The sequence below is a fragment of the Phodopus roborovskii genome, unplaced genomic scaffold (assembly GCF_943737965.1).
Source record: "Phodopus roborovskii unplaced genomic scaffold, PHOROB, whole genome shotgun sequence".
Taxonomy (NCBI): domain Eukaryota; kingdom Metazoa; phylum Chordata; class Mammalia; order Rodentia; family Cricetidae; genus Phodopus; species Phodopus roborovskii.
This window is the reverse complement of record NW_026126418.1, coordinates 79,346,244-79,366,765: the sequence shown is the minus strand read 5'-3', so window position 1 is coordinate 79,366,765 and position 20,522 is coordinate 79,346,244. Positions and strand designations below refer to the sequence as shown.

General features: G+C 40.5%; 1 protein-coding gene across 3 annotated transcripts in view; it reads left to right on the top strand.

The window, feature by feature from the left end:
- Scai (suppressor of cancer cell invasion) overlaps positions 1–20,522 on the top strand; it is a 111,587-nt gene that overhangs the window by 38,209 nt on the left and 52,856 nt on the right. For all 3 annotated transcript variants that reach the window (XM_051185369.1, XM_051185370.1, XM_051185371.1), the window contains one exon: positions 14,376–14,507. In XM_051185369.1, coding sequence (XP_051041326.1) covers positions 14,376–14,507 — 132 coding nt within the window. The remainder of the gene's footprint in view (positions 1–14,375; positions 14,508–20,522) is intronic.

Below are 20,522 nucleotides of genomic sequence, written 5' to 3'. Positions count from 1 at the left end.
ATGGCAGGTTAGGTCACTGGGGCCAGAGTTTCACAAGCCATTTATGAAGTCAGATAAGCGGCAATGAGTGTGATTTTTTTTTTTTTTTTTTTTTTTTTTTTTTGCCTATTTACTGGCTGAGGACAGGGTCTGGAATTTAAGGTATTTAGTATTTTTAAACTTCTAGTTTCCTGGGGTCATTGGAGAGTTAGGCTGTATTTTCCCATCCTTACACCTCATTCACTTACTTTGCTGGCCGGTCTCCGAGAGTGATCTCTTAGATGATCCTTTCTTCTCAATCTCAGTGGAACCTCTAGTTGTAGTACCCATGCTGTGATCTGTTCCATGAATCAGGGGAAGGCTTAGAGATTGAAGTAAAGAGACAAGACAGTGGGTCATTCATTCAATGGCAATGTCAGAATGCCAAATGCTGTTTATCGAGGGGATAGAATGGGCTTAAATACTGACTTACAGCACAATAGAATTTTTAGGCTTAGCTCCTCCCCACGAGGTGTGTGTTATCATTACGAGGTATGTGTTAGCAAAACAGGAAGAGTATCAATAACAGCTTTGGGGCAAGGAATTCTGGCCAACAGCTTCAGGCTTGCTCAAGGAGCCTCAGGGGTCCATGCAGGACCGTACATCAAAGGCCACCCCCACAGTGACACTCTTCCTCAAACAAGGCTATACATAACTACTCCAGCAAAGCCATATCTTTTAATAATGCCACTTCCTTTGGAGGCCATTTTCTTTCAAACCACCACAGTGTACTTCCATGTCCAGCATCAATTCTTCATTTCTTCTTTCATCATTGAATCACACAATTCAAAGGAAGAACATTTTTGATGAAAATCATAAATTTTCGATCTAAAACACTTGAATATGCTAATATGATGATTACATATACATATATGAATTTATGCCAGGCCTTTAGACTCTCAGGTATTTACAGAACTAGAAGAATGATACATTAAATCTACATTCATTTAATATGTATCTTTATACACACATAAACAGTTGTCATAAAATGTGATCCAAAGCATATTTTAAATAAGTAGAAAGTTGCATAGTTTATACAATTCTATTGAGGTTTAATAAGGATCAGTAGAAACAGATGGGCTGAATAGATGTTTATTCGGGAGAAATAACTTATGACATAGACAGATGAACACCAGCAGGTTCTGATCCCAAGGATGCCTCCGGATGTTTTCCTGTCCCTGTGCTGCAAGCAAGAGAGCTCTCCTAGCCCCTTCCTCAGACTTAGTTCCCCCAGGTAACATCCCTCCCTGTCTGCACCCCAATGGGTGTGGTCTTTGCCACAGGTGCGGACAAAATGAATGTCTCACTATGTAGTGGGATATTCACTTTGTCTCCTTCTGTGGCACTGACCACGCCCATTGGGGGTGGAGCCATGGGCGGAAGTGACCTGTGGAAGGAGGTCGGAGGGGGCCAGGAAAGGCTCTCTCTTTCTGGCGTGACTCAGACAGGAGAGGATCGGGTTGAATTTCCTGGTGTTCATCTGTCTAGGTTGTAAGTTATTTCTCCCTGAATAAACATCTATTCGGCCTATTTGTTTATCCTGATCCTTATTTACCGCAATATCACTACACAATTCCATTTTCAGTTAAGAAAATATCATGCTTGATATGCAGAGAAAGTGTTTTGAAATTGTGTATACTTGTTGACTGTGAAGAACCGTAGACAATGGAATGGAAGCCAAAGTACTCAGGCTGAGCAGAATCAGACCTGGAGATAAAGATTCATAGGGAAATACATGCTAGAGTTTCAGAGAAGAGGAAAGTAGGACTAGAAGGAGACTGGGGCTGGGCCCCAAGCAGAGTTGTGACATCAACAAAACTGGAGTTAAACTAAGTCAGTAACCAAAGAAAGGAAGTAGAGCCTGTGGTTCTTTACTGTTTTGTGTCCTTAGGACCTCCAATGGAAGAAAGGGAAGTCAGGAAGTGCCTGGGCCCTTCATGAATTTACCTTACAGAGACCTGCAGGTGCTAAGCTTTGGAGGTTGGAGGAGATGTGGACCATCATGGTGGTTCTCAGAGATTCGGGCTGCCTCTCTTCTCACTGCTGTGTGTAAGGAGTAGGGTTTTTCCACCCGCTGCCGCTGGTCTTGTCCCGCCTCCATGCCAGCCCCAATTAACACATTGAGACTCTGTATTTTGATATAATGCTGTTGGCCAGGTACTAGTTTCTTATCAGCTAGCTCTGTCTTAAGTATTAAGCCATTTCTGTTAATCTATGTATTTCCACGTGGATTCATCTTACTGGGGAATGGGCTGGCATTGTTCTCTTCCCGGTCCTTCCATCTTGAGTCCTCCTCCCTACTTCCTCTTTCCTCCTTGTCTCCTAGTCCCTCCTATCTTCCTTTCCTATTGGCCAACAGTGCTTTATTCATTAATCAGTATGAGAAACATATACAGAATGACATCTCCCAGCATCTCCTCTTTTCTGTCTAAATAAAAAGAAGGGTTTTAACCTTAACATAGCAAAATATATAACACAATAGTTATCAAGAGTCACAGTTAACAATATTTAGTCTATTAACATTTAGCAAGATTTAAAAAAAATACCCCATCATCTATTTTTGTGAGTCTAAAGACCTATATGTAACTTATCTTTAAGCCTAAGGAAAACTATAACCATAACTATCTGTCTTCAACTCCTTCAAAGACCACAGAAGGATAGTATTTAAACTCTAGAAATGACAAAGACATCTTGCCTTGTCAGTCACCTGAAGCTCTTCTGTAATCTTTCATCTTCAGCCCATAGGCCATAGTGTTTCTGGCACACTCTTCAGCAAAGCAGGAAACTCTAAACTGCCTTCTTGTATTGGCAGTTTGTCAGTCACTTTTCTCTGTGTCCTGCAGACTGTCTGGCAGACTCTTTCATGAAGTAGGAACTCTGTGGCAATGTCCATCTTGCAACAGCAGTCACTTTTCTGTGGGTCCTGCATGTCCAGTTTATATAGCATAAAGTCAAACAGTCCAGACAAGAGCAGTATCTTGTCCAAATGGCTAGTCTTGCCATATTGGAAGCAAACTCCATAACACGTTTCTTCAATGTCCATCTTACTTTCTGATGTAGGTGGTGTTTCCAGGAGCATTTATGTCTCACTGTCAAGAAAAACCCTAAACCATTTTAAATGCCATATTCTGTAGGTCTTTGAGAGGTTTGAAGAATGCCTATTTATCTCAAATACATGTCTGTATATCTAGAAATCTTAACTAACTTAACTATAAGATCTGATTATCATAGGTACTATCTATAATCTGTATTGAACTATACATTACATTTCTAAATGAGCTATGCAAACACAATATGTAAACAAGAGGAGAAATATACTTATCACAAAATTGACCTTAAATTGTATTAATAAATGAAAATTCATTCCAAAACAAAGTATTCTTATCTATACCATAATTTATATCTATACCATAATTCCCTTTTTACCTTTAAAAAGATTGGTTGTGGTCATTAACCATTTATAACCAACCCCATTTAAATGAAAACAAACATTTATAAACAATAGTTGTGAATTTGGGCGTCGTTCTTTCCAAACTGCTGGTAGGGGGCGCTGTTATGGGGATCCTAAGAAGATATCCTGGCTGTAGTCTGCAAGGCTGCCTTGCCCAAGCTGTTTTGAATGTTGGATCACCTGGGACACTGTTTCAGGGGGTCTGGCTTGCTCAAACCACATTTGTCTGGAAGGAATCCACAGCTTTTTATTTTCTGTGGAAACAAAAATAGAAATCCTTTTCCCCAGTAACTTGTCCTTAGACTTAAATTTTGGAGTCAAAGTATTTTTAAAATATATAAATTGAATTGATTCAGCAGCATTTGTTTATCAGTTGTTATTTTCTCAGCAGTCAAACGATACAAAGACAACAGAGCAGGATATAGTATCCACACTTTTTTTGTGTTTTCCATCTTTACGTGGCTTTTTTATTACTCTATTTCTTTTATTTTTTCATTTTTTGAGGCAGGGTTTCTCTGTGTAACTCTTATCTGTCCTGGAATTCATTCTGCATACCAGGTTTACTTTGCAAATCACAGAGATCTGCTTGCCTCTGTCTCCCGAGTGCTGGGGTTAAAGGCGTGTGTCACCACACCCAGTTGTTCTCTGTCTTTTTAAAACCATTTTATTTTTTTCCCCCATGTCTACGTATATCTTAAAACACACTGTAAACCTTTAGCGGTTTTTCTTAATGTGAATCTGTCTTTAAATTTTTATCTTTTTCTGGCCACGAGTCTTTTATCTGGTAAACAACATTGCTAAAATGAAAGTCATAGCTGTGTCAGCCGGGGTTTACCAAAGATGGCAGCGGGTACTTTTACCGCCAGCACTGAAAGCTGGGCTCACTGCCTTGGTCTGCACTGCCATCCAGCAAGCATGCTGCCGGCTTGGAGGTGTGGTCACTGCCATTGCCATCTCTCATACACACCAATAAATTGTTAGCAGTGCTTTTTTAAAACCGTGCGGTTTTTTGCTGCTTATGCTGAGTCAGGAATCCTTCCTTAAAGGAGCCGCGGAAATTTTTGCTTGTCTCACACAAAACAGAGTGCAACCCAGAAAAATGCTGGCATTGTTCTCTCCCCGGTCTCTCCATCTTGACTCTTCCTCCCTACTTCCTCTTTCCTCCTTGTCTCCCAGTCCCTCCTATCTTCCTTTCCTATTGTCCAACAGTGCTTTATTCATTAATCAGTATGAGAAACATATACAGAATGACATCTCCCATCAGCTGTTTTATCACAGGGTTATTGCCCAGATCTGTGTGGTCCATAATACTCAAAATAATGTTCATATTCCTTTTAGAAAACAGAGGGAAAAGGCAGGGAAAGAACATATTAATTCTGATAAGGACCAGTTCTGGAAATTTTATGTTACTTCAGCTCAAGTCCCATTGGCTGTGGTTTAGATTCATGGCCTCCCCTGGATGCAAAGGAAGATAGTTTTATTCTGCTGGTCTTGTGCCCAGCTAAAGTAGGAGACTGTTATGCAACTGTTTCTATAGAAGGAAAGGGCATGTATCATAGAACCATCTGTAGACATCCCCACTTTGTATTTTACAAGGATATTAGTTTGGATGGTTTTTAGTTTTAACAAGAACACATTTTAATTGTGTCACAGATTGGGTTTCTAGGAAGCAGAATTTCAGACAGAACTTGGTGTGTGAGATGTTAAAGAGTCCCCATATGTTTAACCACTGTGGACATGATAGTAGTGAAGTAGGATTTGTCCAGAGAAACTGCTGCAGTGCTGTTCTAACAGTAGCCATCACTGACTGCATGAGGAGCCCTGGAGCTGCTGTCTAGCAGAGTTGCTCTGCATCAGGCTGGAGTGCCTGGTTGTATATGTCCTTCAGTTTTTGTCCAGCTAAATTTGCTGCTGTAGTTGTCCCAAAAGCATGGCAATTCTCAGAATGGAGTATTCCAGATAATATCTAATTTGTGATTAAGACCCAGAAAGAAAGCTGGGGAAACAAAACGACCCAAGGTCCTTGTTCCTGCCACTTACTGGGTTTAGAATTGGGAAAAACCTGATTAGACAAGACAGCTTTGCTAGGTGAACCCTACAGGGGCTGAATTTGCCCCCTAAGTCCTTTCTTGAAGGAGATTGGGGTGGCACATTTCTGTGCTTATCAAAAATATATTCAGAACTAATTAATACATTTTATTTATACATCTTATAACTTGAAAAGCTAAATTATTGATTTGTTTGTTTTTCAAGATGGTTTCTCTGTGTAGCTTTGTAAACTACGCTGGCCTTGAACTTACAGAGATCTGTCTGACTGTGCTTCCCAAGTGCTGGGATTAAAGGCATGAGCTACCACCTCCCAGCAGGCTAAATTATTCTTTCACCAAGAATTTTTCTTTTTTGTTTTTTTTTTTTTTTGTTTTGTTTTCTCTCTGTTTTTTTTTTTGTTTGTTTGTTTGTTTGTTTTCAAAACAGGGTTTGTGTTACTGCTGTGACTGTCCTGAAACTTGCTTTGTACACCAGGCTGGGCTTGAGTTCACTGACATCTGCCTGCCTCTGCCTCCCAAGTGCTGGGACTAAAGGTGTGTGCCACTATCGCGGTTTAATAAAGATCTGGATAAACAATTAGGCCGAATAGGTGTTTATTCAGGGAGAAATAACTCACAACATAGACAGTTGAACACCAGCAGGTTCCTGCTTCCAAGAATGCCTTCAGAAGTCCTCCTGTCCCAGTGCGGCTTGCAAGAGAGCCTTCTCCAGCGCCTCCTCCAAACTAGTTCCCCAGGTCACTTCCACCCCTGGCTCCACCCCCCAATGGGCGTGGTCAGTGCCACAGAAGGAGACAAAGTGAATATCCTACTACATGCCACTACTGCCAAGCCACAGCAGCTCCTATAGAAGAAAATATTTTATTGTGGCTGGCTTAGGAAGTTCAGAGGTTTAGTCTATTATTGTCACAGTGAGAAGCATGGTGTTAGGCAGGTGCTGTAGAGGTAGCTAAGACTTCTATATCTGGATCCACAGACATTAGGAAGAGATAGTGAGCCACTAGGCTTAGCTTGAACTTCTGAAACCTCAAAGCCCACACTCTCAGTGACACACTTCTTCCAACAAGGCCACACCTCCAATAATGCCACTCCCTAAGAGTCTATGAGGGCTATTTTTAAGGCCCATGGTGGGTCATTCTGTTTTGTTTGTCTCAAAACAAATAATTCTTTAAAAGATTGTCTTTTTTGCTACATGCAGTTTTCTTCCATTCACATTAACTAATCCACATTAACTAATTCATTACAGAAGCACTACTAGTCAGTATTAGTGATCTCTATACCAGCAAAGTCAGACAAACAAGTCTTCACTAATGTTACTTAGCAACTTTAAGATACTACACTCTTCTTAAAACATTCCTCACTTTTGTACTAAAACCCCATCTTCTCTCCTTCATGACTTAGCCTCCAAGCATTAGAATGTCTTCAACCTCAGATCTCTGAGACCTTCTCTTTCTCTTCGTCACTTATTTTAAGAGTTGCCCATCATACTTAGTCTGTAAGGAGTTCGGTTTTTCCGCCTGCCGCCGCTGGTCTTGCCACGCCGCCAGCCCCAAATAATACACAGAGACTCTGTATTTGGTACAATACTGTTGGCCCGGTTACTTGTTTCTTATCGGCTAGCTCTGCCTTAATTATTAACCCATTTCTGCTGATCTATGTATTTCTTTTACCAGGGAGCCGGCGGCATACTGATTTCTCCAGACTCTCCATCTTGACTCCTCCTTACTACTTCCTATTTCCTCCTTGTCTCCTAGTCCCTCCTATCTTCCTTTCCTATTGGCCAACAGTGCTTTATTATTAACCAGTATGAGAAACATATATACATAATGGCATCTCCCATCACTTAGTCATGGCTTTTTTTATTTCCATTTTCTTTTTTTTTAAATAAAGTATCTTGCTTTGTATCCCAAACTGGCCTTGAACTCACTTTGTGGGCAAACTGGCCTTGAACCAACAATCTCCTGAATCAGTCTTCCAAGGACTGAAATTACAGGGTTAGGACACCAAGCTTGGTCACACTCATAGCTCTAAATACAAACTATATACTCTTAACAACTCCCAAGATTTTAAGCTGCACATTAAATATCTTTCCTTATTTGTTTCTTTTTTACAACTTCCTACTTGACATCTTTGTGAGGACAGCCAGTTGGCACTGACAACTGGCCACATTGAAAACTGAATCCCACCCTCCCACCACCACTAAAAAAAAAAAAAAACAAGCAAACAAAAAAACTTGCTGGATTGATAATCTTGCTCATTTCAGTTAAGGGCTGCACATTTACTGAAATCTCAGTTTGGAATATTTTTCTTCCAAAGACTTACATGTCTAATTCATCATTTTACTCAACATCCCAGTCAAACCACCTTGTCAGAGAAGAACCCTAGCTACTTAACACATATGAATTTACTTATTTACCATCTACCTCCAAATATAATTTAAAACCCCAGGAGGAGAGTGTTCATGAAAGTTTCTTGTCCGGCCACAAATAAACACATGGACATTATATTAGTTATAAAACTGTTGGCTATTGGCTTGGCTTCTGATTGGCTAGTTATTAACCCATTTCTATTCATCTTTGTATTTCCACATGGTCTTGGTTTACTGGAGAACACCTGGCATGTCCTCTCTTCCCAGGCACTACATGACAACTCCATCTGTCTATGTTTCTCAGAATTCTCCTCATCTCCTATCCCTGCCTATACTTCCTACCTGGCCAATCAGCCAATCAGTGTTTTAGTCATCAACCAATAAGAGAAACATATATACAAAAGAACATCTCCCATCATACCTCTGCCTCCCAACACCACCTAGCTTCAACAAGATAATTTATTTTACAACAGTAAATCATGCTTATTTTAGTTTCACAACCTTCACAGAGAAAATGATTCAGATTAACATGTGGTGCATGTATCTGTAGGTAGCCTCTACATGAAGAGGGAGCTCTGCTCTTTCTGCTTACATGCTCTTGTTTTCTTTTGTATCTTTTCAGAATTTTGTTTCTTCTAACTTAGTTAGAGGGTGTCTATGTGTCTCAATTTTCATGATATAATCACATATTTCCCATAATTATGACATACTTGTTAGTAGAACCACTCAATATTTTCTTCTCACAAAATTGTCCCAGTTTATATGCTAAATAAAATGGTGATCCCACTTAGATAACATTTACTATATGCAGACTCTTTTGTGAATATATTCTCAGTTAACCTTCATGACAATTCTTTTTTTTTATTCTTTAATTTATTATTTTATATGTCAATCCCAGTTCCCTCTCCCTCCTTCCCTTTTACCCTCTCTGCCCCCTCACATGCACCCTGACCAACCTCCCCTCCCATCCCTCGACCCCAATTCCACATGTAGGGCAATGACATCCAGGTGGGGTCATGTAGATCTGTCAGGTCATTTAAAGTAGGGACTAGGACTTCTCCCCTGTCTCTAGGTTAAGGCGGTATCCTTCCATGGGGGATGTGTTCGCAAGGTCCTTTTGTGCACCAGGAATACATCCTGGTTCCACTGCCTGAGGTCCCTTAGACTGCTCAGTCCTTCTGGCTGAGACTCATATTCAAGGGGGCCTGAGTCAGTCCCATGCTTGATTCCCAGCTATCACTCTGGGGGCCCGTTAGCTCCTCCTTGTTCAGGTCAGCTGTCTCTATGTGTTTCTGCAACCTGGTCTTGTCCTCTCCATCTGCATCTGGGTTCTAGTTCGACTCAGTGTTTAGGTATGGGTGTTTGCTTCTGTTTCCAGGTATTAGATGAGGGCTTCATGGATAAGTTAGTTGTTGATCTCACTATCCAGGAAGGGCATTTATGGTAGCCTGGTGGGAGATGTCATTCTGTATATGTTTCTCATACTGGTTTAATGAATAAAGCACTGTTGGCCAATAGGAAAGGAAGATAGGCGGGACTAGGAGACGAGGAAAGAGGAAGTAGTAAGGGGAGCCAAGATGGAGAGTCTGGAGAAAACAGTATGCCTGCCGGCTCCCCGGTAAGAGAAATACATAGATCAGCAGAAAAGGGCTAATAATTAAGACAGAGCTAGCGGATAAAAAACCGGGCCAACAGAATTATATCTAATACAGAGTCTCTGTGCATTATTTTGGGCTGGCGGCGTGGCGGCAGGACAAGACCAGGCGGCAAGTGAAAAAACCCATACTCCTTACAGTAGCCTTTCCACGGTTGCTCAAATTGTTAGTTGGCAGCAGACTTGTAGGTCTCTAGACCTTTCTTTAGTAGGAGAGAGGGGGAGAAGAGAAAAACATGTGCAACTGGGAAGATTGAGTCAGGGCAGGAATAGAAGACAGGAGAGAGGTGGGGGAGAGAGAGAGAGAGAGGGAGAGGGAGAGAGAGCCAATATTGTTTTGAAGTGAAAACTTCATGACAATTCTTAAGAAGCAGATCCTATTATTATCTCTGTTTTAAGCAATTTTGTTAAGATTGCCCAGCTACATTTGAGTAGTTGGTAGCAAAGCCAAGGTTTCTGGTGGAGATAGTTTTGTATTTGTGCCCCTAACCATTTCACCATGTTGCCTCTGTGCTCCTCCCAAATAATACCTGTTTTTGTAAAATACACACTACTCTATCAGGTATTGTTTGATGTAATTAATTTGCTTCTTTTTGGATCATAAGTTTTATTTGGTTTTTGTTTGGTTAGTTTGTTGTGTTGTTTTTATTTTTGTTTGTATTTCAACAACGGCTTTCTCTATGTAGCCATGGCTGTCTTGGAAGTCTTTCTGTAGACCAGGTTGGACTCAAACTCACAAAGATCCATCTGCCTCTGCTTCCCAAGTGCGGGGATAAAAGGTGTGCACCACCCCTTCCTGGCTGGATCAGAAGTTTTACTATTGTCTTCATAAAATCCTTACATGTTCCCCATGTGCCAGTTAAGTCAGGCTAATAGCTGACTTCTTTCTTTCTGGGAAGACTGACTTTTGTCCACACTTGTAAGGCAGGTTTTTGTCATTCCCTCTGCAGCTTTTAGAGATTCCCAAGTTAGCTATAGCAACTTTTCCTTATTTCTAGCCTTCTTGGGGTTCTTATACTGACACACTTTCAGCCATGAGAGATACTCAATGACATTTCTACCTACTGTGATCAGTTCTTATTGGAGCTATCTGGGAACTATTTTCAAAGAACTTTCTCAAGAGCTTTCTTAAGGTCTAGGGGAGTTTGCATAGCAGCTGAAGACTGTTTAGAGAGAGGCTACAACAGGAAAATCTGAAACTCACTCAAAGACTTGGAGATGAAAAACCTAGCTATCCAGGGGTGGCATCTGGTGTGTAGCTTTGGCTTGGGCTGGTGGCTTCAAACCCACAGGCAAGTGGCTTTTTCATGGATTTGTACCTTTACATTGGGCGCCAATAGGACATTTTTTTGTTGTTGTTTATTTGTTTTACATTCTAACCACAGATTCCCCTCTCGCCTCTCCTCCTGTTCCCTCCCACCATCTCCTTTATATCCCCCCCCCCGCCCCCATCCACTCCTCAGAAATGATAAGGCTTTCCATGGGAGTCATTGAAGCCTGGCACACCAAGCTCCTCCAACCCTGCTTTAAGTTTGAACAAGTCATCCCACCATAGGGAATGAGTTCCAAAAAGCCAGCTCCTTTTCTAGAGACAGATCCTGGTCCCACTGCTAGGGGCAAACAGACCAAGTTACCCAACTATCACCCATCTGCTGAGGCCCTAGTTTGGTCCCATGCAGGCTGCCCAGCTGTCAGTCTAGAGTCCGTGAGCTCCCATAACTTGGGGTCAGCTGTCTCTGTGGGTTTTCCCATTATGATCATATAATCCCCTTGACCCCCACCCCCTTCCTCATATAATCCCTACCCCCTCTTTTTGACTGGATTCCTTGAGGTTGGCCCAGTGCTTGGCTGCGGATCTCTGCATCTGCTTTCATCAGTTACTGAATGTAGGTTCTATGATGACAATTAGGGTAGTCACCAATCTGGTTTTGTTGGGTATTCTTTTCAGTCTGAGATCTTATGTTTTTTTTTTTTTTTTTTTTTTTTTTTTTTTTTCATTCTAGGAAATGTATTGACTGTTTCTATAACTATTTCTTCTCTCTTGTTCAGCTTTTCTGTCCATATACTTTATTATATGGATATTGATTTTTCTTGCCACTCTAGTCCTTATATCCCTTTACTTATTTTTCATCTCTTTCTGATAACTTTTGGCAGACTACCTTAAAGCCGGCATTTGTAGATCATGAATTGTTTTGAAACTCTCCATCTTGCTCTTCCACACTTCTATAAAGTTTATTATTTTGACTGTTATATTTGTTTTATAATAACAATTTCTACCTACTTTGTTTCTTTTAATGAACTTTGTTCTATTTACATTTTTTTTCCTTATGTGAAGCCATCTATCTGTGAACATTAGCAGCCCTCACTGTTGAGAATATGAGATGGAGTCAGGAAAGCTACATCTTGATTTGTGCCTCTCCTGTTGTGATTAGGAAATAAGGGGCAGATTGCAGGTGTGTATTTGGAGATTTACCAGTGTCAGGATCTTTTATATTATGGTTTGAACTCCCTTCTTAGGAACAAAACTATTCCTGATCTCTTTCCTCTAGTCCATAAACTGAGAGACTGGTAGGGTAACAGAACATGGGAACATGCAAGAACCAGCCATGCATGTTAAAAATTACTTCAGGACTTGGGAGATTGGGGCTCAGCAGTCAAGAGCAAGTATTTCTAAGGGGATTAGGAAGATGGGAGAGAGAAGGAACTGGGATTGGTATGTAAATTAAGATTGTTTTTAATTTAAGTTAAAAAAAGATATTTAAAAAAAAAAGAATATTATTGCTCTTCCAGAGAACCAAGTTCAATCCCCCATACCCATATTGGACAACTGACCTGCCTATAACAACAACTCTAGGAGATCCAACAGCTCTGAACTCCACACACATGACACACACTCACATAGACACATAGACACACATATACACATAATTTAAAAAAAAAAAAAAAAGGCCAGGTGGTAGTGGTGCATGCCTTTAATCCCACAGGAAACAGAGGTAGATGGATTTCTGAGTTCATGGCTAGCTTGGTCTACAGAGCTAGTCCCAGCAGAAACCCTGTCTCAAAAAACAAATGAATGAACAACGAGCAAGCCATTAGTACCATGTTTCTCCAGTGACACCTTTGTGTTACCCAGCAGGCTTTTGACTGCTCTAGCTATGACGATAGCTTTCCTGCCTTTCTACCACTGTTGCCTGTTCCAGATAATGGTGGAGGAAAAAAAAGTTCATTAGAATAATTCTACCGGGGCTAGACAGAATTAAGAGCACTTCCAAAGTACTTGAGTTTGGTTCCCAAAACCCAGGTCAGCTTACAGCCACCTGTAATTCTGTTTCAGGGGATCCAATATCTCTGGTCTTAGGCACCAGCACTCATGTGTACCTACACACACACACACACACACACACACACACACACACACACACACACACACATATTCATATTTTTAAAATACATCTATAAAACAAATCTTTATTTTTAATTTAAAAAGTCAGTATATCCTAACTTCTTGCTCTGATCTCTGGCCCTTGTCTACTCTTGTCTTTTTGTCTCCCTACACTGGAACCAAAGTTTACTGTGTTGTCCCAGGAATTTCTGTCTTTGTAAACAACATTAGTTATTGTTTTATATCTTAATTGAGTACAGGTTCCCTTTTAAAATGGCTAGTTACATATGAAGATAGTTTGTATTCAATAAAATGTAGATTAATTTCTTTTTTTTTTTTTTTAATGATGGGAAGAAAGATGATTACAGGACTTGGTTCTCTCCATCTACCATATAGGGGTTCTAAGAATCTAACTTAGGTCATCAGGCTTGACAGCAAGCTGCATTAAAACCTAAAAACAATCTAATGAGTCCAAAGAGTGAACCAGGGAAGTATTTCACAGAATATAAATCCTTCACAGAATACAAATTCTATGTCTGATTTCCACTTCCACTTAAGGTGAAGGTGGGGACTGAGGAGATAGCCCAGCAGATTGCTGGACAGATCAAAAAGTAAAGTTTTGGTATATACCTCTGTGTGTGAAACAGTTTTTATCCTTTTTATATTCATTGCCTTGCCTTTTTTTAGGGTATGTATGTGTGTACACATGCTATATGTATTTCTGTTCATTTGTGTGCTAGTGCATATGTGTGTGGTGGGTGTCATTGTTATGTGCTATCCGCCTTGTTTTTTGAAATAGGGCCTCTCACAGTCCAACTCAGGTGGTCTGGCTGTCTCTTACTCCTTACCTCTGGGATTATATGTACCACCATGCTCAGCTTTTTGTGTGGGTGCTGGGATCGTACTTAGGTTTTCTCCTTTTGTAGCAAGCACTTTACCTGCTGGGCTATCTCCTCAGTCCCCACCTTCACCTTAAGTGGAAGTGGAAATCAGACATAGAATTTGTATTCTGCGAAGGATTTATATTCTGTGAAATACTTCCCTGGTTCACTCTTTGGACTCATTAGATTGTTTTTAGGTTTTAATTGTTATAATAATAAAATATGAGAAAGATTATTTTCTAGGATGAATTTACAAAATCAAATTGGGCAAATAGGTAAAAGGATCAATATGTCAGATTATTAAACAGACCAATGCCTGCAATAGAATAGGAATTCAAATTATAGTTGTTAGATTAAAAAAAAAAAAAAAACGTTAAAAATAGCTTTGTATGTGTTTCTACCAGTTCTTAACACTACCGGTATGAGATCATTTGTTTTCCAACATATCTTACATGTTTTGATTATTTGAGTAATCAAAAGAATTCTCTATGTCCTGGAGGGAAAATGCCATCAGTTACTGTAACACTACCCTCTGTTCATCAGTTGAGTAAGTTAGCATATGTTTTCTTACAGGACTGAATTTACTCTTAAAGAAACCATGTCCTCTGGAGGTGCTGAAGATGACATCCCACAAGGAGAGAGGAAGACAGTTACAGATTTCTGTTACCTTTTGGATAAATCCAAGCAGCTGTTTAATGGGTTAAGGTTAGTAGACTCTTGATATGTTAAACTTTTCTCTAGTCTGCTTTCCTTCCTTTCTGGTAGTTATAGGTTTCTAAAAGTTATGCATATATATTAAATACACACACAGCTGTATTAGAAATCATTGCAGCTTGGTGAAGAAGCTCGTGCTTATAATCCCAGCACTAAGGAGGCTGAGGTAGTAGAGTCACAGTTAAGTCTGAACTACAAATGGCCAGGTTGGCCTGACCTAAAATAAACCTACCTTTAAAAAAAATACAAAACAAAGAACAAACAGTAAAAAGTGACTGTAATCTTTTTCTTTGACAGTGTTTACTCTTAAATGAAAAACCATGCATTAGGATGAAGGCCCAGGATACTTTTCCAGAGGTCTTAAGTTCAGTTCCCTGTGCTCATGTTGGGCAGCTTACAACTACCTGTAACTCCAACAGTACCCTCTTTGTCAGTTACACACAAATAAAAATTAAAATAAATCTGAAAGATATCATTACCAGTCAGCTGGCTAGGGTCTTTTGCTTTACCTTGGTAGGAATTATGAGAAGGCAGGGAGAATCTCCCAGTGTTGACAGTCCTCAACTAAGTTCTAAGACCTGAGGGTTCTTCTCGCAGCCATAGGGCCTATTGTTCCAGACTTTAAAAGTTTGGGACTTAAAGCTTTGGACAGACAGTCAGGTTAGAGGATTGTACCTCTGTGATTTATCCACCAGCAGCCCCAGAATTTAGAAACTAACATTGGTAGAAACTAGCATTGGTAATCAGGACAACAGACAGCAAGCAAGCAGTGCCTCCTAATGTTAACAGCTGGAACCCTCAGCCTTTAGCAACAAGAGTATTAGGATTCTCAATCCTCTATACAGGTTAATGTTGTATCTCTTGAGGCTTTGATGTCTGTGACCCTTTGTTCTTAATGTTTGACAGCTCCCTGAAACTCTTGTAGCAAATAGGGCCTACAGTTTCTTACCTGCTGATCTTCACAGTCTTGTGTCTTTTGGCTGTGATCTTCATTATTTATGCACTAGCTCTCCTGCCACTGCTATCTCCTTTGCAGTGGCACTGCTGTTTTTTTCTTCCATTGCTTCCTGCTGGTGCCACTGCTGATGTCAACCTTTGTTCTACCAGCTCAGTCTTCTTCACTAATGATAAAAATCAAAAGTAGGCTAGAAAAAAAGACCATTAAGAAACAGTGTCTCAGCTGGCTTTGCAAGTGAGCCAAACAGCCTGCTTCAGTAGCCAGGAAGAGATGTGAGAAGGACATTTGCACCAACCACAGCAGATATACCTGCCAAAAGGACTGTTTTGAAATACTTGTAGCTGGAATAGTACCTTCTAGGAACAGAGTTGCACTTTGTTAGCAAGCACTGATATCACCCATGTAGTTTCCACAAGATGTCTAAAGAGTGTTGGCATGAAGACAGTCCACCAGACAGTTTGGCCAATAGTCCTTTCTTTAAGCAAGCAGGAATAACAGGAAAGGTCTAATATCTATCTATCAGAAGTCAGATCACCAAATTGCCCTATATCCTACCATATTTAAAAGAAAAATTAAACATTAAAGTAGGGTAGGTGGAATAAAAGCTTACTAAAATTAAGTGACTTAATGGGTATTTTTTTTTAAGATATATTTGGTATGTATATAGTGTTCTGCCTGCAGGTATGCCTGCAGGCCATAAGTGGAAACAAGATCTCATTATAGACAGTTGTGAGCCACCCTCTAGCCTCATAACCTCTGAGCCATCTCTCCAGCCCATATGCGTATTTTTTTTTTATTTTAAAAGTTTTTAGATTTCTTTATGTGTATAACCAATTTGCCTGTATAGTATATGAGTATATGTACCATGCATGAGCCTGATGCCCATGGAGAGGAAAAGAAAGCATCAAAACTGGAGTCACAGTTGTAAGCCAACATGTGGTTGCTGTGAACCAAACCCAGATCCTCTGTAATAACAGTAAGTGCACCACCTGCATGTCCAGGGCCACCAGAAGAGAGTATCAAATCCCCTAAAACTGAAGTGACAAATAGTTGAAAGCTGCCATCTAAGCTAGCAATTGAAGCTGGGCCCTCTAGTAGAGCAGCCACTGCTGAGCCATCCCTCCAACACCTAAAAACTTTTAGCATGTAATTTAAAAATATTTTGGTAGATGGGCTAAGAAGATAGCTCAGTTGATAAAGCATTTGCGGAAGCTGAAGATCCAGGAGATAGATCCCTGAGTGTTGTGATGCACACTTCTTGTCCTTGCCTGAGGAGATGGAGACAGGAGGATCTCTGGGGCTCCCTAGCCATCCAGTCTAACCAACTTGGTGAAACTTGATCAGTGAAAGGTCTTATCTCAAAAAATAATACTGATAGCGACCAAACATACAACACACACACACACACACACACACACACACACACAAGTTGTTCATGAGGTGTGATTTAATTACTGCATAAAGGAGGGGGGAGTGGAATTGCAAAAGCAGAGTTTTTTGTTCTTACTGTTTTAAGATTAGAAAAAAAAATTAATTTCTGAATGTGGGTATGGGTGTGCACGCACACATGCAGTTTGTAGGCCAGAAGAAGCTGGATTCCTAGTAAGTGAAGTCACAGTTGTAAAAAACCTGGTGTAGAACCCATGGATTGAACCCAGGTCTGATGGACACTGAAGACCCCATAATGGAGCTTAGTCTTTAACATGGCGGGGAAACTGTTTTTACCTAGACTGTCTGACTATATGCTATGTAAACTGGACGTACAGTACCCACAGAAAAGTGACTGCTAAAGTTGCCAAGATATGACAAGATGGTTCTTCAGGGTTCCTGCTAAATAGAAGAAAGCAACTGATGAACTTTGCCAATACAAGGCAGAAGAGAACTTCAGATTTCCTGCTTCATTGAAAAGTTTGCCAGATACTATGGGCCAATGGGCTGAAGATGGATGCCCCAACATTACAAAGAAACTTTGGGTGACTGTCCAGATAGCAAGTTGTCTCTGTCAATTCTAGAGTTTATTTTATATCCTTCTGGGTTCTTTGATGGAGTTGAAGACAGATAGTTACAGTTGTTTTCCATAGTTACAATAGAAGATAAATTAGATATAAAACTTTAAACTCACAAAGATAGGATAGATGATTTTCTTTAAATTTTGCCAAATGTAAATGGACTAAATATTGTAACTATAAATCTAGTTTGATAACTGTTTTGTTATATATAAAATTTTACTATATTAAAGTTAAAACCTTCCTTTTATTTAGACAGAAAAGGGGAGATTATGGGAGATGTTCTCTGTATGCTGTGACTATGTGTTTCTCTTATTGGTTGATAAATAAAGCTGTTTCAGCCAATGGACAGGCAGAATTTAGTCAGGCGGGAATTCTGAACAAAGAGGCAGGGAGAAGGAAGATGTAGCTGCCAGGCAAGATCCCAGGACATCACCTAGGTAGGCCAAGACCATGTGGTAATACACAGATTGGTAAAAAAAAAAAAAGGGGGGGGGTTAATAATTAAGAGAGGGCTTGCCAGTAAGAAGCCTAAGCCAATGGCCAAACAATTTTATAAATATATATTAAGTCTCTGAGTGGTTATTTCATAGCAGTGCGGGGGGGGGGGGGGGGCAACACACCTGGTGGCCAGAGAGAAACCAGTCCAGTAAGACCCAAAGTAGCCAGAGAAAATCTCCCATTATAAATGGCACCCAACTTTGGCAGAGTAAAGGAATTCACAAAAGCCCAGATAAAAGAATATGAAATATTTATCTGGGGAACACTTACACAATGAAGGTTGGGATACTGCTCTCAGCTCTCTGACTACTACCCAAGAGAGCATCAGCTTGCTCCCAGTCCACCTGTAGCACTGCCCTGGTACCTCAAAGACTACTGGCTGAATGAGTTCCCACAACACAGGTCCTCTTTGAGACTAGTACCTGTTCTTAACTACTGAGCCATTTCTAGCCCACGTGACTGTTTAAAGAGATTTTTAAATCTATGAATGTTTTGTTTATATATTTGTGAGTGCAGTGACAGCAAGAAAGGATGCCAGTTCCTCTGGAACTGGAGTTAAAAGAGGTTGTGCTAGGAACTGAGCCTGAATTCTCTGCAAGAGCAGCAAGTACTTTCTTCTTACTGAGCCATGTCTTCAGACACCACATGATGTTTTGGTTTATTTTATTTTAAAATGAGAATTTTGTATTAAAAGGATTTTCTGAGACATGCATGGTGGTATAAACCTGTACTAGTTTCTTGTCAACTTGACAAAAGCTAGGGTTACCTGTGAAGTGGGAATTTCAATTGAAAAAAAAATGCTTCCTGCAGATTTCTTATAGGCAAATCTGTTGAGGAATTTATTAATAAATGAATAATGTGGTGTAGCGCCCACGCTATAATCTGTTCCACTAGTCGGGCAAAGGCCTAGAGATTGAAATATGAGACAAGACATGAGGTCATTTGTTCAACATCAAAGTCAGACTGCTGAATGTCGTTTATTGACTTATATACTGACTCACAGAACAGTGGAAAACAACAGGCTTAGCTCCTCCCCAGCAGATGTGTGTTAGCAAAGCAGGAAGATAACAGCTGCGGGGGAGGGGGATCTGTCAAGAAAACAGGAAGAGTACCAATAACAACTCTGGGACAAGATGTTCCAGCCAACAGCTTCAGGCTTGCCTCAGGGTCCATGCAAGGCCTTACAATGTGGGAGAGCTCAATACTCTAAAGGCTCTGACAACCTGGGCAGGTGGGCCAGAGCTATGTAAGAAAGTAGCAATGTAAGCCATGAGGAGCAAATCAGTAAGCAGCACTCCTCCATGGCCTTTGCTTCAGTTCCTGCCTCCAGATTTCATCCTTGAGTTCCTGCTCTGACTTCCCATCATAATGGACTGTGATTGGGAAACACAAGTCAAATAAACCCTTTTCTCCCCAGGTTGTTGTAGATCATGGTATTTCTTGGCAGCAACAGAAATCGAACTAGGACAGTGCCTATAATCTGACTGCTCAGAAGGCTAAGGCCACCATGACAGAGGGCAGCCACTCTCCTGGATTCTTCCCTCCCAATAAATCTTTTGAATGAGGTTTGGGTGAGACCTTCTTTTGCCGCTGGAGCAGAGACTCAGAGAACCCTGAGTGGACCCAGCAAAGTGAAGTTGTTACACTCTCCAGGGGACTGGAGCAGAACTGTAACAACTTTGCCAGGGAAATCCTCTCTCTGAAGAAGCCTTTCCCTGAAGTAGGGCTGTAAGCTGCTATGGTTACTGTGACCTGTGGTATTCCTTGGCTCCCTAGTGCCAGAATACCTTTCCATCTGAGCTCAGTATTCTGGCTCCGGAGTGCCAGAGTCCCTGTCCATCCCATCCAAGCCATCAAAATGTCTAAACCCTGAACATTTCTTCCATTCTTATTGTTCATCTTTTTGCTAGGTTTCCTTTGTGTTTTCTCTTTCTTTAGTTTGTGAAGAGCTTTATAGAGCTTTATATGTTTCTTTTGGAGGAGGAGTGTAAAGATGACACAGTGCCAGCAATGCAGCAGAGTAGTCACTTGCTGTACCACTGAACCTTAGTCACAACTGCAGTGTTTTAGGATTTAATATATTTTATTTTTTGAATTCTGTATATTTGTGTGGGGGTTTGTGCACATGAATGTAGATATCCTAGAAGGCCAGAGGCATTGGATTCCCCTGAAACTGGAGTTAAGGCTAGGCTACACCCAGTGTGGGTGCTAGGAATTGAGTTCAGGTCCTCTATAAGAGCCCATCGTGTTCTTAAATGTTGAGCATCTTTTATTGTTGTTGTTGTTTTTATTTTGTTGGTTTTTTGTTTTGTTTTGTTTTGTTTCCAAGACAGGGCTTGTGTAATAGCTTTGGCTTTCCTGGAACTCACTTGGTAGACCAGGGTGGCCTTGAACTCACTGAGATCCGCCTGCCTCTGTTTCTGTGTTGAGCATCTTTCTAGCCCAAGTATATATTTTTTTATTGTTGTTTTTAAAACAAACATACTCATATGACCTGAATCATGATAAAGATACAAAATGTAGAGCCTCAGAAACTCCTGT